The sequence below is a fragment of the Macaca nemestrina genome, chromosome 14 (assembly GCF_043159975.1).
Source record: "Macaca nemestrina isolate mMacNem1 chromosome 14, mMacNem.hap1, whole genome shotgun sequence".
NCBI classification, from domain to species: Eukaryota; Metazoa; Chordata; class Mammalia; order Primates; family Cercopithecidae; genus Macaca; species Macaca nemestrina.
The window spans coordinates 51,043,588-51,069,100 of NC_092138.1; the positions used below are offsets into that span (position 1 = coordinate 51,043,588).

General features: G+C 36.5%; 1 protein-coding gene and 1 pseudogene across 1 annotated transcript; both read right to left on the reverse strand.

Annotated features, from left to right (window-relative positions):
• Positions 1 to 331: 331 nt before the first annotated feature.
• LOC139358144 (interferon alpha-6-like) lies at positions 332 to 9,402 on the reverse strand (annotated as a pseudogene).
• An 11,645-nt stretch (positions 9,403 to 21,047) lies between these two features.
• LOC105498423 (kelch like family member 9) lies at positions 21,048 to 25,104 on the reverse strand. The gene has a single exon (XM_071077859.1). The coding sequence runs from the start codon at positions 24,863 to 24,865 to the stop codon at positions 23,012 to 23,014; it is 1,854 nt and encodes a 617-aa protein (XP_070933960.1). The 5' UTR covers positions 24,866 to 25,104; the 3' UTR covers positions 21,048 to 23,011.
• Positions 25,105 to 25,513: the final 409 nt, after the last annotated feature.

Below are 25,513 nucleotides of genomic sequence, written 5' to 3' on the forward strand. Positions count from 1 at the left end.
ATAAACCAACTTTTAAAGTATATAGTCTTTGAAATTATGTGTAGTAATTAGATTTGGGAATATATATATATATATATATATATATATATATATATATATATGATGCTAATGTGGCAGAAAGGAGTTTTCCATAAGTGGTTCTAAAATGATGAATTGGGAATAAAGGCAGAAGTCAATGTAAAATCTCATTCTATGCCATAGATAATAATAAAATTTTGATGGAATGGAGACTTGAAAATAAGATTAGATTTTAAATAAAGAAGAGGGGGCCTGGGCTGTTATTGTAAGCTCATGAAAAATAGCTAAACTACAAAAATATGTGGTTATTTTTAATGTACAAATATTTCTGACTTCTTCCTATGAAACAGAGCATGGCTAAGAGACTTTTCCTAGTAAGATGATGGAGTGGACCCTGATCTTAGGATTTGCTCACCTAGAAACAGAAAAGGTAGGAAAATTATGTAAAATATATAAAACACACAAACCACTGTCGAAGAATGGAAGAGGAATAATATTTGAAAAGTGTTAGGACATCAATTAGAAAGGGGCAGTATGATGGTTAATTTTATATGTCAACTTGCCTAGGCCAGGGAACCCAGATGTTTGGCCAAACATTCTTCTAGGTGTTTCTGTGAAGATATGTTTTAGATCAGATTAACATTTAAATTAGTAGACTTTGAGTAAAGCAGACTATCCTCCATAATGTGGGTGGGCTTCCTCCAATCAGTTGAAGGCCTTAATAGGGAAAGATATACGTCCTCTGAAGAAGAGGGTATTCTGCCAGCAGACTACCTTTGGACTCCAATTGCCACTTTGTCCATGGTCTCCACCCTGCCAGACTACCCTACAGATTTGAATCTGCCAAGATTGCACAATTATGTGATCCAATTTCTTAAAATAAATCTCTCTCTCTCCATCCTCTTTGTTCTGTTCTCTGGAGAACCCTCACATATACAGCGTGGAAAGCTATGCCATGTCCACCTCCTAAATTTCTTCATCCTCCCCTCTGGAGGACAGAAGAAGTCTACAAAGGACAAAATGTGTTGAACTTTATCTAAGGCTCAGGTCAACTCCCATTTGGAAAGCAGCAAATTCAAATGTTGAGTGTACAGCCTAAGGAAAACATTCGAGTCCCCTCTGCAGTTGCAGGCCCTCCCTCCCTGCTATCTTAGCAATTCATGCACTTCCTGGTGAAATACCTTTGTAAAAATATGGTGCCTATTATAAGAATGCCTCTAAAATTATACCAAATTTGATATATTTGAATAAATAAGTTATACTAGCTCTCAGGTAAAATGACACTATTCTTTCATATTCCTCAGCTTTCCTGAAACTTCTGTTTTTTGCTACCTAGGCAGTGTTTTTACTACTAAGTGAAAGAGATGTCAAAATCATTATTCAAAGCAACAGTGAAAGTATTCTACTATTTGTTAATATTTGAAGTCTGATATTAGGAATGAATCTGTGAAACTAAGATTGTACTGTTGAGAGTTTAATGCACCCTATTAACATGAGATTTTTACAATGACCATTGAGTTCCATGCCAAGATTGGCAGCTCTGCCTATCCCTTGGAGTCCCAAAGTATGTAGAAGGGGTGATTCCAAGGAGGGTAGACTGCTTTGCACCATAGACTCTAGGCAGGGGTACAACCCTCTCTGTTTCTCTAACTGTCAATCCTAAGGATTCCCTGCCCTGCCTGAAGCTGGAGAGTCACTGTCTTTGTAAGGAAACAAACAGGGTAGGAAACAAGCTTATGACAATATTTGAATCTGTTCTTGCCAAGAAGTAGCCTTTTTCCACATAAAGATAAATCCCCAGAAGTGATAGGGTTTCTGAATAAATCAGCATTCTAGTCTTGGTGGCTGCCCTTGTCACCTTTGACCATCTTCCCCTGAGAGGTTTTCAGGAGCACACACATAAACTGGATTGTCTTTTCTCTTTCCTTTTTGCTAAGCTACTATTACATTATAGTCAACGGAAATTCAGAAAAACCTCTCTTATAGATGTTTCTGCAAAACCTAGAAATTTTATTTCACTTCTGCTTAGCATTTGTGGCATTTTGCTCATTTGGGAACCCATGAGGTCAAAAGCACAACAGAACTGAAAGCAGCTGTGTGAATGGGCAGGAAAATGAAGGGAGTGAATGACCTGGGTCCCATGGGGAATCCACCCTGGAGAGGAAGGAATCCCTAGTGATATAAGAGTGCATCCTGGAATGCTGAGAGCCAGGGAGGGAATGTGTCAGGTGCCTGAATCAGTAAATAAACATCATGTGTCTTCTGCACTTCGATCTATATGCTTATTCTCCTGTGTCATGTATTTATACAAGCCACCATTCCCTGACTGCATATAAATAGGACATTTCTTTGAAATGAGGAGTAACCGTTTTTCAGCCTCTCTACAGATAACAGAATCTAGTTTTTTAGGCTGCCTTTCTGGGAGGTCAGTTATTAAAAGGTAGGACATAGTTCCTAAGAATTTTACGGAAACACAAATAATATTCTTATTTACCGCTGAATGAAGAAAAATAGGGAAATACCTCCCATATTTTAACTCCTTACTCAATGGGAGGTACTATGGTAGGTACTTTAAACTGCATGGGTTCCTTTAATATTCACAAGTATCTAAATAGTTCTATTTATGAGAAAACTAAGGCTCAAAGAGATTAGACGCCTTGATCAACATCACACTTACGTCTAAGCAGAATGAAATTTTAATGTCAAATTCTTTCATGTAAATTACAGGTGATTTTGTCAGTTTTGTATTCAGGATCTCTGTGCAAATTGTTAAATTTCCTTTTACTCATGAATTACACAGAACTTTTTCTTGCTGTCTGAATTTCTATGGTTCATGCTGTATTTTCAACTGGTTTTGACCAATTTTTTTTCTTCACTGTATATTGGGAAAGAGATTCTTTGATGCAATTTCTTACTTTTGTGAAGGAAGTTTATCAGTAATGTTTATAGTAATTTGGTTATTTTGGGATCAATATAAGACTCCAATATTCATAAAATCTGATAAAATTACCAATTACCAATATAAAAGAATTCTTATCGTATCTACATCCACCAGAGAGCAGCAGTAAAACTAGTAAATCAATGATGTAAGTAACTTAATTAATAAAGCCAATAATTCCAGTAACTATTATATTAACAGTATTAATGTAATATTTTCATTGAATTAGTCATATATTCTAGCCCAACAAATTAACAAAAACTGAGCAGCTTTGATATTCAATGTAGTATTAAAATAATAATAAATTATAAGTTATTGAATGTCATGATTTATAATAAGTATATATAGCATATCATATAATTTGTCACTACATCAATTCTATGAAATTTATCCAGAAAAAATATTGCAGAAAAGGAAAACCTATGTACAGAAAAAATAACCTACGTTTTTTCAAGATTTCATCCTATTTCCTTCTTCTCTCCCTACCTTCTCTTATTTACACTTCCACCTTCTTCATTATGGTTTCTGCTGATTAAATCTACCAAAACAGCTGTCACTGCAATTGCCAGTGCCATCTATTTTTCCATTGCAGTGGGTAGTTTCAATCCACACCCTTCATGAATCCAGTGACTACTCTTCTAAGCATGTTTATTTTCTTAAATACGCTTCATCACCTTTCTCTCTCATTGTCCATAGTCTCATATGGCCATTCCACTTGTTTTCTTTGTGGCTCTTCTCTCCCCTTCCTTTAAAGGTTGAAGGCTCTCAGAACCAAATTTAAGTACTTTTCTCCCTTTACACTCTCTCCCCACATGATCACCTCCATTTCTGTGCTTTCAGTTACCACCTATGAACCTCTCCCAGTTGCATTTCTTGTAAATTGCAAATTCACATAACAAACTGACAGTGCACATTTGCACATAGATTTCTACCAGTCAACTTATAGAGGATATCTCTGCATTAGTTTCTATTGCCTTACATGCCTCAGTCTACTTTCTGCTGAGAGAAATTCATTGATCCTTCTTTTTGTTATAGTATTTAACATAACTGATATTAAGTAAAATTACTATTTGTAGGGATTTTTCCCTACAAAAATCAAAGACATCAGAAAGCAAAAACTGTATTTGTTATGTTCTCCTAGATATCCTGAGGCAGCATATAATCTGGCTTAGACAGAGTCCATTTTTACTTATAACTTGAATATAATAATGGCGAGTAAATGAATTGTGCCACCTATACTTTAACAGGTTGCAAAATCAGGCTTAGGGTTTCATTTAAAGAATAAACAAATAAGAGAATTTTCTATAGTAAACATTTATTAAACAAGGTAAAATACATTAAGTAATTATAAAAACCATATTCCTGTTACATAATTCACAATATAAAGGTGCACATGCTATGTGAGCAAGAATAATTTAAGTTGTATAAGTAGTTAAATAAGCAGATACATCTGCATGGCCATCTGTAAGTCTTTAGTACCTGTATAGCTGAACAGGATGTTGATTAACACTCGTGAAAACATTTGAAATATTTGATTCAATTCATCTTGTGTTATAACATAAATGAGTCTTTTCTTCCTCTTTAATCTTTCTTGCAAGTTTCTTGATGAAGAGAAGGATCTCATGGTGTCTGCTCTGACAACCTCCCAGGCACAAAGGCTGTATTCCTTTCTCTGTCACATGGAGAGTGACTCTTTGGAAGTATTTCCTCACAGTCAGGATGGAGTCCTCATTCATCAGGGCAGTCTCTCCTACTTCCACCTCCTGCATTACACAGGTTTCCAGATCATTCAGCTGCTGGTAAAGTTCTGTGTAGAATTTGTCTAGGAGTGTCTCATCCCAAGCAGCAGATGAGTCCTTTGTGCTGAGGAGATTGAAGGTCTGCTGGATCAGCTCATGGAGGACAGAGATGGCTGGAGCCTTTTAGAACTGGTTGCCATCAAACTCCTCCTGAAGAAATTCAAAGTCATGTCTGTTGTTCAGACAGGAGAAAGGAGAGATTCTCCTCATTTGTGACAGGAGGACTATAGTCCTCCTGTTATCCAGGCTGTGGGTCTGAGGCAGATCACAGCCCAGAGACCAGCTTGACTTGCAGCTGAGCATCACCAGGGCCATCAGTAAAGAAAAGGGCAAGGCCATCACAGATGTTGCAGATGCTGCTGGGCTTGTTGACATGGGTGACTCTGCACCTTGGGCTCTAGGTTCTCTGAAGACCTTGCTTTGTGCATAACCTTAAATAGGGAATATATTAGTTTCCATTTTCTGAATTCCCCTCTCTTACTTTTTACTCCTGTTTTTGCTTTCCTTTATGCAGTCTCTATGTGGGCTTAGACTAGTGTTTCTCAGCCATTTTTTTTTTCACTATTGCCTTCCCTTTCCTTACCTCCAGAGCCTTGATGAAGAGAAGGATCTCATGATGTCTGCTCTGACAACCTCCCAGGCACAAGGGCTAGATCATTTTACCTAATTGATTCCCTCATGATAATAACACATATATATTGTATATGTATTTATATGTTGCATTTATATCTGCATTTTATACATTTGAAAAAGTAGAAAATATGGTTTTTAATTTAATGTAGAATTATGAATAACTAAATAAAAAATTTTAAGCTAAAATTTGAATTTTAAAGCTACTGACATTTGACTTGAATCCTTAAAATTTAATTTTCTGAGTAACCTTTAGTATAATTTATTTACTGATATAAGTATTATTGAATAATTTATATATACAAAGTTGCAATCTATAAAAATATATAACACCAATATAACACTTTAAATTATTTCAAAACTGCTAAAAATTATTTATAATTAAATGATTTTCTCAATATTTATTTGTAGTGTATGTAACTTTTAATTCTACTTCATACAGAAAATAATTTAAAACTTGACTGGCTGCTAGATATTCATCTAGGTATAATCAAATTTTTTTCAGCCCTTGACTTAAGTATTGATGTGTTGAATAACTTTAGTAGAATTAAATAATTTTATTCTCAAAGTCTATCACACATTCAGAAGCACTGAGGATCAAACATAACCTACATCAGTAAGACAGCCAATAGCAGCCCATATGCCAATGGAGGACACATCTCGTGGTATAACTTTGGGATTGAACAAATAATGGAGAGAAAGTCCACTAATGGCAGCCATCTATTCCACATAGGTTGGTAGCTCTGGTCTTGCATTCATTTTGTGTATCTTCCCTGAACTCAATGTCAATGCTGTTCATGAGATACACAAGAAAACCCAAATGAAAGAAAATAAATAATAAAGAGTCATGATTTGCTAGAGGTAAGCTTTGAAGTGTCATAAGCCATTGTAATATATATGACTTTTTCACAACCCCAGGAATTGATTTTTGCAGCTTTGGGAGCAATTTCATCCCTAATGACAGTATACAATTGAGAAAACTTCAATTAATTAAAAAAAATTTATTGACATTAAAGTCTCAAATTTCCATTGAGACATTTCAATCCTAATTGAGTTTTTAAAAATCTCATCTTTTTTCTAAATATCAATAATGGTATGTAAATAGTATAAATGGACAGTACAGTTGTTCTATATAACATGTAAGACACTATATATCTTTCTCACTTCCTTTTTTATAGGAATCAAAAGTTGTTGCTTTTTGCATCCCAATTAATTGGGACAAAAAGAAAACAAATGTATAAGTAAATATGATAAAAATGTAAGAATGACAACAATATCCCACTGGAGAAAAAAATGACAAAATGTAACTTAGCTACATTCAGCCCAGGCAAGATGGACATTAAGGGATGGGAAGGAGCAGGAGCAAAATTATAAAAAGGATGTAGATCAAAGGTAGCATATGGAAATGGGCTTGAAGAGAAGTAATCATTACTGGTCCAGTGGGTGTTTTGGTGAATTCAGCCTTAACTGACAGTTGTGGTAGACACACCACACACAAGACGTTGTACACAAAAAAGGCAAATTTGTGAAAGCACAATATTCTCTCTGAAGAATGGACAAGTGTAATTGCATCAAGTTCTCCCCTGGTGTCAATGATCTTCATGCGATACACAAGAAAATCCAATGAAAGAACATAAGTACTAAGAGATAAGGTTTTGTTAGAGGGGAGCTTTGAAGGGTCATAAGCCATTGTAATATCTACCATTTGTTTGCACCCCTAATAATTAATTTTTGCACTGGTAAATAAACTCAGAAGATCAACATTTTTCTTGTCATGGCTTTAATATTAATAAGAAGAAAGGGAATAGATGATGTCAAAGGAAACTTCCTTAAACTTAATAAAGATACTAAAAATAACATTAATAAAAAGAATAGTAAGTAGCTAAATTGTTTAGTGTTTCTTATCAATCAGATATTGTTCTTAGCACTGACAAAATCTACCCTAATTTTATCTAATAAGGAATACCCTCATTTTTCATATTTATTGAATATTTACTATGTACCCAGCCCTATTTAGTCGCTAGAGGTATCAGTAACCAAAGCAGATAGTGATAGGTTGCACTATTTTCCCCATTTACAAAAGAAAAACCCAGAAGCACAGGGAGCTATTGAGTTGTGGAGCCACAGCTGGAATCCAGAAAATTAGACTCTCAATCCTCAGCTCTTACATGCTTTGTGGAATATTTCTGGCCATAAAAACTAAAGCTGATTTCTAGAGTCTGATCAATATTTTCTAAGTACAGTCCCGCCTAAAGCATGGCATTGTCCTTCTTTTCATCTCCTTTTCCTCTCCTTCATTTGCTTATGCCTGGTATGCTGCATTATGATTAAGAAAGGCCTCAGTTTACTTACATATGTTATATACTAGTTTTGTCTTCTTGAGAACGTATCTTCATAAACTTAAATGTACTTGTAAAACTCTGTTCACCCTAGTAATATATTAATAAGTAGCTCCTTGAAAAGCTCAGCATATGTCTACCCTTTTGTTCAAATATCCCTAAGGCTTTAGATTTCTGTTTGGCACAAGCCTAAGTAAGACTAAGTCATGACAAGGCTAGAGACATGAGCTAAATAAGAATGAAACCAATAAGCTAAGTCTCAGAGCTCAGGGAGACCACATCTAGAAGGGCTCACTAGAGGGACTAAAGGAGAAAATGGCAGCGCTTCTGGAGAAGCGAGGAGAGTCCAGCGCATTAGAGTAGGAGGACTGAGATGTGAAAAGGCTCTGAGTCACTTGACTTGCCTGCTGTTTGATACCTTTTATGTTGTAGGCCAGCAGAGTTTACTGCTGTGTTAATTTTACCCACTTACTTTGAGAAACAGAGCTGACATGATGGGTAATACCTGGATAGAACTAAAGAAAAAGGGTTGGAAAAAAAAGTGTTTGCACAGGTGGGAAGTAATTTGGCAAAAGTGAGCATAGAATTGGAGCAAAGTTTGACTTCAGCCTTTCATTTTTTGGTGTGTCTTAGACGTGATAGTTACCTATCCTTATCCTGTAATTATTTCTATGTTCTCATCACACACAGAAAATATGAATGACCTTGTTATCACCATCCATTTTACATGTGATAGTAGTGTCCATTTCAGTTTGATTTCCAAAATATGGAATGTAGTATAGAATGCCACTTCAGGTAGATAAACCAAGATTTTGCAATTTGAGTCCTTGGCCAAATTTTTTGCCTGGAAATGTTTTCATTCTTTATACATGACTATATTCTCTTTTGCTTTTTCAATTTAGTATTGTGTTTTTCCATGGCTGAAAATCAAGATAGTCCCATTTCCAATCCCCCTCCCTCCAGAAATACATGTGTGTATATATATGCTTATATACACTTAAATTTTATGTAACATAAGTTTATATACTTATATTAAATATATATTACATTTTTAGATTATGTATTTTGTATTTAATATGTGTAAATATAATTATGTATACTTAAGTATATACAGCTTTAAGTACTATATACACTTTGACAATATCATATAATTTAATATATGCTTATTAAATTATACTTAATATATTAAAATATATTAAATTTGTATATTATTAAATACAAAAGTATACATAATTTAAGCATATGTTTTTAAATATACATAAAGAATATATAGGCCTGGTGTGGTGGCTCAAATCTATAATGCCAGCACTTTAGATGACCAAGGCAGGAGGATTGCTTGCAGCCAGGATTTACCAGCCTGGTCAACAGGAGACACCATCTCTACCAAAAAACAAAACATTAGCCAGGTGTGGTAGTTCACACCTGTAGTCTCAGCAATTTGGGATGACAAGGTGGGAGGATCACTTGGGCCCAGGAGTTTGAGGATGTAGTGAGGTATGACAGGACCACTGCACTCCAGCCTGAACAAAAGAGTGAGACTTTGCCTCAAAAAAAAAAAAAAAAAAGAATATATATTTATATATCTTATATATGTTTTTGTACATTTAAAAATCTATATGTAAATATAATGTACAAAAATATGTATACATTTGTATATTTTAATGTATATACTTCAATATATACCTTATATGGAATTATAACATATATACTGATTACAATATTTACTTATTTATATGTATTTAAATATGTATAAATATATAAGTGTATATTCTGTATATATCTATAGGTAACTATATAATACTATATTCAGTTAGTTTCAAATCACCTTTTTCTTTTAGGGTTGAATTAAAGAGTTGTAAAGACTGGGAAAATGGTTTACAAAATATTTTTTACTTGGGCCTAAAAATAATCATCAATGGTGATTTGAAACTAACTGAATCTGAGTAAAGGGATTATTTTATTTATTTATACTATTCACAGAGCAGTCGTTTTCTGTCACAACTTGCTGAGACACTGGTTCCCTGGAACAAGCTTCACAGGGGCTGTACAATTTTTCTGCTATGCAAGGCACTACTCTGACAATGGAAACCTGGGCTCTACTCCTTCACAGTTTTACAGACAGTCCCCTTTCCTAGAGTTTGGGACATCAATGTGTTAGACCTCAGGAATGTTAGGGGAGCTGCAATCAAAACTTCTCTTGTCTGGATTTGGTGAAATGTGGACTATACACAGGATTATGTTATTTATTACATTGAAATTAAAGGTAACTATCATTTACCATGTTCAGAGTCTCAGCCAGTAATTTGCAAACTTTATTTAATCTTTTCAATTTCCTATATGACAACTATTAAAATTGTCTCAATTTTGCAGAAGAGGAAACGAAAACCTGATGTTGTTTAAGCTCCTAGGAGCCACAGATTTTGTCAGAAAGTGGTAGTTTCTGCTGCCTCCCAATTTCCCTCTTTATTAGCTTTTAGTTCGTCCTCTTGGCTGCACTGAGCATGCTAGTGTTTAATTAATCACAATCATGTCTTAAATGCCATTCTTTGAATCCATGGAGGGTAGTTATCATCCTGTTTTACTTATCTCTTAATCCAAATTACCAAGCCTATTGTCTGTCACATATATGCAGTAAGACATTTTTAGTGACAGAATAAAGACAACTGGATGACTTAACCCTGGGTTTTCAAGTTTTATGCCACCGTTATCTACAGATTATGAGCTGTGGCTCTTGTAAAGAAAGGTGGAAGAAATCAAATCCAGTGTATTAGTTCATTAAAAGGGAAATGCAGAGAAGTGAGGAAACATGTATTTCAGTGCAGTTTAAGAAGTAAAAATGTCCAAGATGAGACCTCTAAGTACCATTATTAGAATTTTAAAAGAGACATAGATTGAGACTCAGATAGGCTTTTATTTCAACATTGAGTCTCATTTGGATGGGTATATCCTATTAGATTGAGAGTTCTGCCATTTTCTGAGTGTGTTTAATTTCCATTGTCATAATACAAAAGAAATGTTGAGGTCATGACATTATCTGAGACCCGTAAATAGAAGAGAAGGTGAACAAAGTGGAAATAAAGTTGAGATAAGTACAAAAACTGAAAATCCTAATCTGGTTATGTAAAAATCTCACAACAAGGAAGTGCTGAGACAGGCGGGTAAAGACTCAAATGACCTAGCCAGCTGCATCCCACCAATGACCCTGCCAAACTCTTCCGTAGTGACACTGAGGATGATATTCTGCAGTTCTCTCTGCACCCTTAGCTGTGGCCTAGCCCAGAGCCATGGGCTGCCATAAATAGGTGACCTTCAAAGTTCTGCACCAAACTGGGAGAATCTTTCTTTTCTTCCTGTCTGAAGAACAAGAATGTTTTCAATTTTCCCCTGGAGCTGCTGCATGGCACCAAATTCCAAAAGGCTCAGGCCACCAATGTTCTTCATGAGATGATCCTGCAGATGATCCAGCAGATCTCCAGTGTTTTCAGCACAAAGAACTGAAATTCTTTACTGGGCTTGATCAGTAGCTAGAATTTCTGGAGACCTGTTTGGGTATAGGAAATCAAAGAGACCTTGAGCAGGAGAATTCTAGCCTGGCTGTGAAGGAGTATTCACAAGGAATCAGTCTCTATGTGAGAAAGAAAGAACACATCTCTTGTGCCTGGGACATGTCAGACTGCAAATTAAGAAAGGAAAATCAATAAATGCCTTTTCTGTGTTAATAGGCTCATTGGAAATCCCAGGAGGTTGGAAAGGAAACTTATATTTAGACCCAATATCAGTCAATTGGGTCTCATCTACTGATAATGTGGCTTCAAGCTTGTAAATATTCTTTCAAAGACTTTCTGCTTCATTTTTCAATGTATTGAGTCATTTTTGTAAGATTGTGTTTCAACAATAAGAAGAAATTGTACTTTTTTGTTTGTTTGTTTTTGACAGTCTCACTCTGTCACCCAGGCTGGAGTGCAGTGGCAGAATCTCGGCTCACTGCAACCTCCGCCTCCCAAGTTCAAGTGATTCTCATGCCTCAGCTTTCCAAGTAGCTGGGATTACAGGCATGCACCACCATGCCCAGCTAATTTTTGTATTTTTAGTAGAGATGGGTTTTTGCCATGTTGGCCAGGCTGGTCTCAAATTCCTGACCTCAAGTTATCCACTCACCTTAGCTTCCCAAATGTTGGGGTTGCAGGCATGAGCCACTGCACCTGGCAAAATTGTACTTTTGAATAGGGAGAAATTACATTTTTAGCTCATAATAATTAAAATGTATCCAATGATAATTGCTGTATTTTCAAAATTTATTGTTTATAAATATGGTCAGCTTTGCCTTCTGATTTCTTTTGTTTGATGGGGATGGAGAGGGTACTTAAATCTTTACAGTAAAAGTCAGGTCTTACTCAAACCCTCAAAGAGATACAAAGTGCCCTTAAACCTTTAATCTGCTTTCAAATCCAAAAGGAACATTAATTCCATTTATTCATAAATCGTTTTAAATATCTCTGCTCCAGGCAATTTACTTGTCATTGTGAATGTATTGGTAAGTTAAATAAAGACTTGACTTTCTTTAGTGGAGCACTCTTCCTGAGAAGACAGTTCTAAACAATAAGTAGGTAGGTAGGAATCCTAGGGCCATGAAGGAGATGAACAATTCACTATAATAGATTATACCAGCTGAAGTGAATTCAGTTTTACTTATGCTTTCTTAGAGAAGTCATATCTGATGACTGTTGATTCAGTTTCAGCGGTTGCATGAACTAGAAACTAAAGTGAAATATAGAATCATCCACCTTGAAACTTCAAATAAGTAGCAAATACCTTTTATTTGCTGGCTGTGTGGATGGTGCCAGTTACAATGAAAAAAAGTAGACACATTCTCTGCTTTCAGGGAATGACAGAGTTTCCAGTCTGGTGGGATGTGGGCAAGTGAGCATTTGATTAAAGTAATGCTAATGACTGTGACAGGGAAAGTACCAGATTCTGGAAGCATGTAGGACTTGATTCCACCACGGAAAGCATCCAGGAGAAGTAACCGCTAAGCTGGCATCTCAAGGACCTGTGGGAGTTAACCAAGTAAATGTGGGATGTTCAAAGGGTCAGAAACAGGGAACAGCAGATGTGAATATGTAGTGGCCAGAGGGTGCATGCAGGAGCAAACAGTGAAGAAGGTTTAGAAATATGTAGAGGTAGAAGGGAGGGAGGGAGAAAGCAGAAGTTAGAATAGGAAGCAGGTGTTGCATTGTAAAAGGCTTTGCAAGCAAATATGGGAGTATGATTCACAGAAATGATAATTAGAAATATCGAGATGTTTTAAGCAGTGAATAGATGTCAACAAATACATATTAGAAAACTCTTACAGCTGCCCTTTGAAAACTGGGTTGGGGTTTGCTTGCACATACTGGTTAGAAAGGTGGGAAGTGAACCCATTAGGGCAGAGTTATTGTACCCAATGAGATAGGTAACAGGTTTGGAAGGTATTTATTAGGTTGTAGTAAAGAGTAAAGCTGAATGTAAGACTGATGACTAAACAGAGGTGTTAAGATGCTTGCTGAATTTTTGGGATGCCATAGAAACAAGCTGTAGACTAAGCCTCCAGACAAAAATATCAAAAATTAAACCAGAGAACTGTCCAGATATAAAAACCCACTGTTGATGATGCTGCTCTAGTAAGAACTAGAAAGAACTTCCATTCTCTGATGCCGTTTATTTTCCTAAAACCTGAACTTTCCACCATAGAAAGTCAACAACTCAGCCAACAAATACAGAAACACCATGCAGAGCGTATATCTTCTTGTGGACACTTTAGGATCAAAAGCTCATGCAGGTGCTCCAGATTGGCAAGTTTTTCTTGGTGCCCATGTCCTATCTACAAGGGAGGCTTGAAATGTACATTATTTTGCCTGCATTGGTGATTTGGTTTTCCATTGATGCATAATTAATTAATCAAAAACTCAGTGGTTTAAAACAACACACATTTATTACCTAACAGTTTTTGTGAATCAATAATTCAAGAGCAGCTTCGGTGGGCTTAGAATCTCTCATGTGTTGCTGTCAAGATGCCAGCTGGGGCCGCAGTTGTCTGAAGGCTCTATTTGGGCTGGCGGATCTGTTTCTAACATGGGTCACTCACGTGGCCACTGATAGGGAGTCTCAGCTCTTCATCACAGTCATGTGGGCCTCTCCATGGAGCTATGTGGTATGTGCTCACAACATGGCAGTTGGCCTGTACTGGAGGAAGTGATAAGAGATAAACATGGAGGAAGTACACAATTTTTTATGACCTAGTCTATAAACACTATTGTTTCATTGTATTCATTAGATGGGAATCACTGCATCCAACACATAAGTCAAAGGAGGAAAGAAAAGAATATGAGAAAATCTGTGAATATATTTTAAAACAATCACAACTAGAATTCATAATGTGAGAGTATCCCTTAATGTAGAAAGAGTGTTTTACAGATAATGAGTAGGCATGGTTATGATAGATGTTGAAACTACAGATGTCAAAAGGAAAGTGACATTGGATTTGGGGGCTGAGTTTCAATGGATCTCCTTGGTCTCATAGAGGCATTCCCAAATGGTAGTCATGAACCTGTTGTAAGTGGCTAGACTATCTACTAGGTAAGTGGTAATGGTGAATGGGAAGGGTCGATATTGCAGCCCAAGAAGTGAACAAAATAGACATACCAATGGAATCCATAACTTATTCCCCTTGCAGGATAAAGTACAGCTAGTCCAGGGCATGGGAGGGATTATTAATGTAGAGTCAGGCCTTGAAAATTAGAAAACTTTTTCTGGCTGGGGGTGGCGGCTCACGCCTGTAATCCCAGCACTGTGGGAGGTCCAGGCGGGTGGATCATCTGAGGTCAGTAGTTCGAGACCAGCCTGGCTAACATGGTGAAACTCCGTCTCTACTAAAAATACAAAAATTAGCCAGGGGTGGTGGCAGGCGCCTGTAATGCCAGCTACTCCAGAGGCTGAGGCAGGAGAATCGCTTGAACCGGGGAGGCAGAGATTGCAGTGAGCCGAGATCACGCCACTACACTCCAGCCTGGGTGACAAGAGTGAAACTCCATCTCAAAAAACAAACAGCAACAACAACAACAACAAAAACAACAACAAAAGCAAAACAAAAACTTTTTCCTTAATCTTTGAGTTAACTGATGCCTTCAAGTATATGTATATACATATATGAAAGGTTTTGTGAAATCTGTGATTTTCTTATCTGGAGAAGGATGGAGAGAGTAATAAATAATTGAAGTAAACACTGCTTTGTATGTAGAAATGAAGTATGAAGAAATAAATATTACACTGACTCAAATTAGGTTTTTATATTGAGTATGTTTTGGTTCATGATTTAACATGAATTAGAAATAAGTTCTAATGGATCACTAATTCCTGGCTGGAAGAATTTTTTGACTTCTAAGTGATAAAGTATACTCCTTAAGTAAGACAAAGCTGTTTGAATCAGTAGAAGTTAGACCTGCCTCCCATCCCCACCACACACAAACATGTACTCTGTTGACTGGCACTTGGGTGAAATAAGCAAAGAATGATAAACTTCCATTATAAGAGATTGTAAGGCTGTATTGTAATAGCCTTTTTGAAGATGGACCAGTAAAGAGCTAGACATACTCTTTGGACTTACAATTGGAGAAGGCGCTCTAGACAACGAAACTTCTGAAGTTTAGGTTACTTGGTTGCTGTCAACAGCTTTATACACATCTTGAGCTAAGATTGCATGAAATTGAATCTTGCTCCTTCAGTTTTATGTAAAAAAGATATGTGCACTCTTGATATCCTTCAGGAGGCACTATTAAGAGATCACCTGTTATATACATCCATCTTGAGGGAAAAATGCTTGGTGTATAAGAATATTTTGTTCTGAGACAATAACATGGAGAATAAGGAAATGGGTAGTTGATGCCATTCTTACTGTTCACATAGTCAAGAAATAGGCTTTCTTTGAGCCCATGGATGGCTCTAAGAAAAATTTGGATCAGCTGGTCCAAAAGCTATTTTACATCAAACACATGTATATGCATATGTATATTTGTCTCTGGCTGGCCGGGTGAAAATTATGTGGCTATGGCAGTCATGATTTGATCCTCATACCCACACGAGCAAACCAATATAAAAATTTCTTAAATGAGGTTGTCATATTTACTTATAACTAGATATAATGCATATTACATCCTTTCTGCTGTTGAAAAGATTTATTCTACACATGTCTTTGTGATGAGGCTGTCTGCTAAAAACTAAAAATAAACATGGTATAGGGAATCCACTCAAAGGAAAAAGCAAGTAGTGGGTATGAATGCTTAGAATCCAGATGAAATGTTGCAGATTTTAAAATTCAATGTATATGAATTTATAAATAAAATAAAGGTCATAGCTATTTAAATCTGTATTTTTAAGTAATATAAAAAAAATTCTTCTCTTTGATCTACCATACACCAAAAAATTACCAAAGGTTTTTAATATTCACTTATGTAATTTATATAAGCTGCCAACTTTGAACTTCCACATGTGCTATAAAAATTTCAGGGTTTTGTTATTACTGTTTTGATAAAGGAGATATATTTTCTGTAATCTAGCTAAATAAAGACTTAATTTCAACCAGTAGATGGCAAAATAACATTAGCCCCTGGAAAGCAGCCACTCTGAGACTTTTACAGAGGAACTACCTACTCTGTGTACTAGTGCATCTGGCTCATGTGCACAATTCAACAGTTCTGTTAAGTGTTCAGTCATCCTTAATGGATATCTAAGTCTTTTATTCTAATAATCATCCAGTCATTCAAATATATGCTCAACAATTGAATACTAGAGGATGTAGATAAAAGTATCAAAATTAAGGTGGGAAGAATCTTTAAAAATCCATTTAAAAACATTTTAATGGAAGGTCTAGTGTGGTCATATTAGGAAGCAAATAGTAGTATCATGCTGAGATGACTATTTCTGGCTTATTTTCTGTCACTTATTAATTCTAGAAATATGCTTACTGTCCAAAAGGCATGAAACTTGAAAGATCATTTTATTACTTTTGCCAAATTACATTCTAAACTGTATACCAATTGACAATGCACTCATTGATATATAAAAGTGCTTTCTAACCCAAGTTGAAAACAATTAAAAAACAGACTCTTCTTCAGTATTTGACATGAGAAAAATTAAATTGTCATCTCAACAAATTTTACTAAATAAATGAAGAAATGGGTAATGACACACTGTTCACATAGCCAAGAAATAGCCTTTCCTTCAACCCATCAATGGTACTAAGAAAAATTTGGATCAGCTGGTACAGAAATCATTTTGTAATGAAGATATACAACCCTAATTTTTTAAGACTCCTAATTAATGAGGAACTTCATAAACAAGATCAAGGATATTTCCCTGTAACAAAGGAATTCTAAAACTAGAATTACCCCTATTAAAATTACACATAAGACACAATTCCTTGGTCACTACTATAATTTTGCTGGAAGTATGAACCATGCTTTAATGTTTCATATTAAACAAATAATATGAAATTGGCTTTTATAATATGCAGATAATGGTTACTTCAGGTGAAAATATGAGAATTGACCCAAAAAACTGAAGAATCAATGAGTGTCAGTAGACAGAAAACCATTATGCTAAAACCACATATTTCCTACTTCTACCAAGAGTTCAGAACATAACAAAATTCCATTCAAAGCAGAAATACAAACACACACACACACACACACACACACACACGTATATTTCAAAGACTCAACTTGAAAAAAGATCATTGGAAGTGAAGAAAAATACTCTAAATTGATTGCCTATAAGATTTTATATGATTTTTTTAAAAGCATAAAAATTCAGCAATTCTACTGAATTGCTGATACTCAAAAAGTGGTTATGGAAAAATTGGATAATTTGAAAAAATACATTAGATTTTATGCCAAAAGTCTGGTAGAAAGTTGTATCAATAATAACAACATAAAATACTGGGATAATTATACTACCTAATGATAAAAAAAAAATATTCAAGAAAGCATTAAAAAATGACCAAAAAAACCCCACTAATTCTGCTATGTTACAAAGGAAAAAAACTGTCTTTTTGGCTCACAGAAAACAAGTGGGCAAATCCTTTCTGTAAATAAGAGAATAAAGATTAATTTTAATATAGCCAGGTGCAGTGGCTCACGCCTGTAATTCTAGCCCTTTGGGAGGCCGAAATAGGAGGATGACTGGAGGCTAGGAGTTCAAGACCAGCCTGGTCAACATAGTGAGACTCCATCTCAAAAAAAAAAAAAAAAAAAAAGATTAATCTTAATATAAAAATGAAATTTTATTAATTTTAAGGAAAAACTCATCCTCATTTTAACTAAAAAGAAAAGCTACTTGAACAGGAGATAAGCAGTAGATGCCACCCTAACATGTCAAGAACTAGTAATCACAAAGCTATAGAGCTATAGGATCAAGAACAAGTAATACCACATCAGTACTATGTAATAACCACCACCACTACACACACACCCCAAATTAAAAAAACAAAAATACCACCAAAAGGTCAACATACAAAAGAGATGAACATATTTGATCACATTAACTTGAATAAAAAAGTATAGAGTATAAAAAAGTATTTATAGCAAAGAGGACAATTAAAGCAAAAGACAGGAGCAAATGATTTATGTATGAAAAATACACATGCTCAATAAACAAGAAATTGTAACTAGTAATTAAAGATATGTAAATCCAAACAGTAAAATAACTAGAACTGTAAAGATTTCCTTTGAAATAGTTACTGAACACAGTTCCGCTAAAAATGCATATTGGTATAATCCTGGAAATACGTTTTAAGGCCCTAAAAAAGTTAACACTATATGATTCAGATTTTACTTAACATTTATCATAGGATAGTAGATATGGGCAAAGTTTTATGTAAGAATATTACATCTTGCTTTATTATGGTGAAAATTTATGGTAGACATTTAAGTATCTACACATAAGGAAACGGAATAATATGGCATGTCCATGGAATGAAATATTTAGTATAGACACTGAACACTTTCAAATAGTCTGAAAATCATTAAGATGAAGCAAAAGCCAAAAATTATAAAATCCCAACTTTGTTAGTAACAACTATCATTCACTGACTGCTTCTGTGCATATCTTATGCTAATCGCTTTATATTATTTCCTTACAAATCTGATATAAATATAATTATTATTGACCACACCCAACCTGATAGATGTATGACAAAGCTGAAGTTTTAGAGAGTTAAGCTTACCCCACGATCTTTCAGCAATTGTTTATAATCAGTTGAGCTGGGGATGGCACATTGATTTTAATTCTCTTTATGGTACATTTATGTAGTTTAAAAATGTCCTGTAGGAGTTTACTGCCTTATAGTGAGAACAAAATAACTTTGATTACAAAAATCTGAACATGAGTGAAATGTGTTTGCATTGCAGGCCAACTACATAAATATTACTGCTAGCAATTGGGAAAGAAATTTAAGTCTGGATTTATCTGAGTAAAAATGGAATCTGTTTTTCTAAATACATGTGCATTTGATAATTAGAAAAAAAATACCTTACAATTTTTTTTTTTTTTTTTTTTTTTTTTTTGAGAGGGAGTCTGGCTCTGTCGCCCAGGCTGGAGTGCAGTGGCCGGATCTCAGCTCACTGCAAGCTCCGCCTCCCGGGTTTACGCCATTCTCCTGCCTCAGCCTCCCGAGTAGCTGGGACTACAGGCGCCCGCCACCTCGCCCGGCTAGTTTTTTTTTTTTGTATTTTTTAGTAGAGATGGGGTTTCACCGTGTTAGCCAGGATGGTCTTGATCTCCTGACCTCGTGATCCGCCCGTCTCGGCCTCCCAAAGTGCTGGGATTACAGGCTTGAGCCACTGCGCCCGGCCACCTTACAATTTTTTTATGCAGCTTTTAAAAAATAAGATAAAGTCATAATAGGAGTCTGTGTCTTTGGAAGGTGGATTTGTTTTCATTATCCAGCTTTTAGCCTAAGGTCTGGCATATTTGAAAAATATTTGACAAATGCCTGCACATATGTATGTGTATATATATATATATATATATAATACACTCAGTATTAATAGAAATTATCTTCAGCATGTGGAATCACTGATAATTACTTTTTGTTTGCTTTTATTTTCCTGTACTTTCTATAACAGACATACCAAAAAAGCTAGCAAATGTTAATTTTTGAATACTTACAAGAAAAACTAAAACAAGAAATGTTAAGAGTGCTTTATGTGCTTTTAGTTTTTATCCTCTAAATATTTTTCCAGTCTGAACTTTCTTTAAAAAATTACCAGCTTATGAAAATAAATCTCTCTACTTAATCATTTCAACCACCTAAAATTTCTCTCTATAACGAACTCCAGGTTTAATGAGCAGTACAAGTTGAATACCCCTTATCTGAAATGCTTGGGACTAGAAGTGTTTTGGATTTTGGAATATTTGCATGTACATGATGTATCCTGGGGGAGGGACCCAAGTCTAAACAATATTACTTAAAACTTCAGTTATATATCACATATGTTTTATACACATAGTCTGAAGGTAATTATATATAATATGCTTAATAATGTTGTGCATGAAACAAAGAAGTCTTCACTGTGTTTTGAGTATAACCTGTCACATGAGGTCTGGTGTGGAATTTTCTACTTGTGGCAGGCATCCTGTTAGCCCTCAAAAAGTTTTAAATTTTGGAGCATTTTGGATTTTTGGATTAGGGCTGCTCAACCTGTATTAGCATAGCATTAGTCAGCTACCTGCATGATACCAAGAGAACTGTCAACTGCAGAATATGGGAAAGTAAACGAATGAGAGGCAGGGTGTGTGAAGCTGGAGGTGGGGGATATAGATAGAGCAGTTTACCTGGTAAAGCAATACTTATTTCAATAGGAAGCACCAGGGTCAGACATAAGACGTAATAAAAAGTATTTTGTTTCAATAAAAGGAAAAGCTTGTACAAAATAGAAGCAGGGCAGTACCACTTTGGTAGGTCAGAATAAGCACTGAAATACTACATTAAAAATAAACCATATCAAATTTATCCCCTAACCCCATCTCTACTAAAAATACATTAGCCGGGCGTGGTGGTACATGCCTGTAATCCCAGCTACTCGGGAGGCTGAGGCAGGAGAACCACCTGAACATGGGAGGCAGAGGTTTCAGTGAGCACAGGTCGTGCCACTGCACTCCAAACTGGACAACAGAGTGAGACCCTGTCTCAAAAAAAAAAAAAGAAAAAGACAAATTTGATCTCAAAAATTAACAGCGTTGCCATTGTAAAACTACAATAGATTGAGGGAAGAAATAAATGCAAGCAAATGCAAGTTAAATTACATTTATTATATAAAGAGATCCTATAACTTGATACGAAAAACAAAGCAACTCCAACAGGTAACAGAAGGGCAAAAGGACAGGAATATTTGATCAAAGAAACACAGCTATCCATAATACACAAATATTCAACCTCATTAATAATCAAGAAAGGATTAGGATGCACTTCTTGCTTATTCAATAAAGTTAATTTCTAATTTCTATATTTTTCAAATGTACTCAAATGTGCTATTTTTAGTAATAAAAAACTGAGTCATTAAAAAAAAATATAAAATATGAACATTTCTGCCAATGCAGAAATCATAAAAAGCATTAAAATGAATCAACACTTGTATGGGCAGTAAGGTTCAGACCCCTAGAAGCCAATTCATTTTGCCTTGGTTCCTGAGTTTTATTATGGGATTGTCAATAAAGTTGTTCCTGATTTACACTCTGACAATCTTCCAGGTATAGGGGTGTTTGTGTGTGTGTGTACATACACATATGTATATATAAAATTTTTTTCTTCAGGTAGACAATTATTCCAGACAAGTACCTCTTCAGAATCATTACAGAGAATTCCTGTAACTCCATTTGCTGATAAAAGTCCCATTAAAAACTATCATGTGGTTCTCAACCAGTAGGGATACCCTTGGTATTGAAGAGGCTGGAGGTTGCTATTAGTACTGCTCATAAGACCATAATGTTCCAGAGGCTCTGTAGCTGGCTTCTTAGGGAATCTGAAGTTGGTCCCGTCCTTGAGACATGGCCAAAAGCACATTTTTCCTCACTTGATGCAGAAGAAAATGTATCTCCTGCTTGCTCAGATCATAGCCTTGAGGCAGCTCACACAGCTCAGGATGCACATGGACTGGAACAGCACCAGGGCAATCACCCCAAATCGCAAAATAATCATGTTAGGATGACTAAGTTGGGAGGCTGAACTTAAAACTCTATAGCTTTGTTCAGAATATTTTTTTCTTTGCTTTTTTCATTAAGTTTTACTGACCAAAAAAGGTGGAAAAAAGAACCTAAATTTTCTGCACAAAAACAATTCTCTGAAACCTGAACTTTACCAATCTGTGTAAAAGTACTCTACAGAAACTATACAAGTAGAAAAAATGTAAGCTTCATATGAAGTAATGGTTTAGTCACATGACAAATTTGGTTGTTGATTTAGTATGCTGTAGCCCTCATCTAAATTCAGTATGACTATATAAACATTTATTCTCTGGTATTGAATTCCCATTTGAATAGAAACGGCTGCTTTGTGGAAGAAAGAAACTTCAATTTAAAAACAATTTCAGCATCGTTGAAGTGCCAATTTTTAAATTATGTGTGTGTATACATATGTATGTATGTGCGTAGGCATGTATGTTTGTATTGTGTATTTTTTTCTCCTTTCTCCCTCTCTTGCTCACTCTAGAGAGAGATACCAAATACTGGTTTGGTGCTATACTGTTTTTTCCTAATTAGTATTTTTATTATTTATGTCTGTGTAAGAAACTTCAAATATTCTGAATGCAACCACACAATCGAGTAAGTTGACAGACATATCAAAAACTATGAAAAGAGGGAGGTAACTAGTATTAATACTGGGCAACCTTTCGTTAATTTTAGGTTACAGTGACCTCCCTCTGACATTTTGGAGTCAAAGATGAAAACTCGACTTTGAAGCATAATGGACATAATTACACATTTACCACAGTCATCTACAATTTTATATAACATCACAAAAAGACATCTAAACATTTTTCTACATCTTTTTTTCTCATTTGTTAAAACAGCTAGCTATGTTAAATACATCTTCAGAATGCATTTGTTAGTCACTTGATAAACATACTAAAAGCCAAACAAGACGAATAACATCAGTTACCTTTATATCTAATAACTGTACCAATCACTGTAAGAAGATACAACTGAAGAAGTATTAGATCACCCATGATGTACTGCAAAGGTGTTACACCTTAGACCTAAGAATGATCTGAAGGTGCTGAAAGAGGTGATTCTCTAGAAGGTGACCCAGGGTTTTCTTCAGGTGGAAAAACTGTGAGTGTACAAGCTCGAATGCCACCAAGTGACTCTGGAAGATCAAAAACTTTATGCCACTCATCTTTTTCTGGGTCATATTTCTGGACAATTTCTACCATACAACGATTATTCCAAGAATATCCACCAACAACGTAGATTTTATTTTCAAAGACGGCAACTCCAACATCACTTTGGCCTCTTAACATGGCGGCAATTGGGGTCCACTGGTCAAGGGTTGGTGAATAGTATTCACAGCTTAGAACATCATCATAATCACTTGTTCCTCTGAAGTGATTGCCACCAATGACATAGAGCTTATCTCCAACCGTACACATGCAATGCAGACCTCTGACTGTAGTCATTGGAGCCTTTTGCATCCACTTATCTGTATCTGGGTCAAAACACATAAGCTCATTTTGGAAAGTGTCATGGGTAATTCCTCCTGAAATATACATTAAGCCTCCATATACTGTTCCAGCATGGCCATAGTGGGGTTCACTCATTTTTGCAACATAGCTCCACTCATTCATTCTTGGGTTGTAACATTCTACTGTGGCCAGTTCACCAGCTGCACTGCGCCCACCAACTGCATACAAATGTCCTTTGAGGGCACTCAAGTGAAAGAATGTACGCTTTTCATTTAATGATGCAACCTGCATCCATTTATTATACCGAGGATCAAATCTGAAAACTGTATCAACAGCAGTTTTTCCTTTTGTATCATAATTACTTTGACCACCAACTACATAAAGAAAGTTTCCAATGACAGCAATACCATGCTGGTAACGGGGAGCATCCATCGGGGCTAAAGATCTCCATTCTTGTGCCCTTTCATCATACATTCGTAATTCTTTACTGACAACCAGCTGCTGCCTCAAAACTCCTCCTAATGTAACCAAGTGAGTGGAGTCAGATCGAATGGCAGTTCTATCTGACTGCATCACTGGCTGCATATATGGCATCATTTGGTAATTGCTGGCTTCCAAAAGCAAATTCACGCAGGTATTGTCTGTTCTCATGAAATCTACTGTCTGCACGTAATTGATGAGATCCTGTGGTGTCATCAGTGGGAATCGAATATTCTTCATTAATTTTGCAGCATAATCCATCCGAGGGTCTTCCAACCTTAGCCAGCGACAGGCTGCCTTAAAGAGTTCGAGTTCGGTACAGTGCTTAAGACTATTACTGGAAAGCACAAAGGCAAGCCGTTCAAAAGGGAGTTTTAGAAACTCCCCAGTACTCAATAAAGCAGGAAAGTTCTTCAGGATGAAATTATTAACATATTTATCCACTTCTATGAGATTGTAGGTGTTAGCAATTCGTCCAACCTCAACACAGTTATCTAAAGAGACTCCTGATATAAGAAATACTTTACAGAAATCCAAAACGGGTAATATTTGTAAAAAACTAGCAGCTTCAAGTGTGTCCTGAAGATTGTCCATATTAAGAGAAAGTTTTGCAGTATAAATAAAATCAATGATTTTCTTCAGACCAACCTTGTTCACCCCATGAAGCTTAATGCACATCAGATCTTGTTCTTTCATTCCACCTGTGAACATAGCTTTGAAATAATCACTAGCAGACGCCATCATAGCTCTGTGAACAGGGAAGATTTCATCTCCATCACCTGGTACCAGAGTCACATCACAAAGCAATCCTTCTATTCTAAGCTGATCAAAGCCTTGCAGTACCACCGAACTGTGTGTATTGCTGGTAAAAAAGCGTGTGGTTCCTGCCTTACAAGGCTGCAAATGGGCAGAGACGCCCATTTCGCCGTTACCAAGGGACACTTTCATGTGAAAGCTTTCCTCTTGCACAGAGATGCAAGCCGGAGAAAGAAGTTATAACCGGAATGTTTTACAGGCAACGAGGTGTCCACAAAGAACAGAAAGCTCGTTTCCTTATCAAGGGAAGGCAGCCACTGCGGCACCCCTCAGGCCACGCCAGTCAGTCATCCACTGAAAATCGCCCTGTAGCAGGACCACAAAGGGCTGTGGACCTCAAATCTGATTATTAGACAGATGATTCATCACCTGAAGGCGGTTAAATGACCCGGTTCACCTCGTCCGGCCTGCGCTGCCGCTCCTTCAGCAGTTCCGCTTCGGGCAACGAAGAGGCGCCGCCACGTACTGTGGCTCCACGGCCCGCTCGGCGGCGGGTCCGGGAACCTCAGCGAACGGCCCGCTGCGCCCTCCGCTGTACCTAGAGTGTCGCAGCGGCCACCGACCTGTCTTTGAGCAAGGACCTGGAACACAGGCCTGGGACTGGGATTGGGCCTAGAATACCGGCCTAGCCCCGACGCCGAGCCGCTCCTTCCGGAAAAGCTTACTCCCAGGATCCCGCGGGGTGGGAGCGGCCGTAGCGGCTACTGCGGCTGCGCGGCCTCCAGAGCTCGTCAGTGGGCGGGCGTGTGGGGGTGGGGAAGGGGGAGGAAGTGTGCGGGA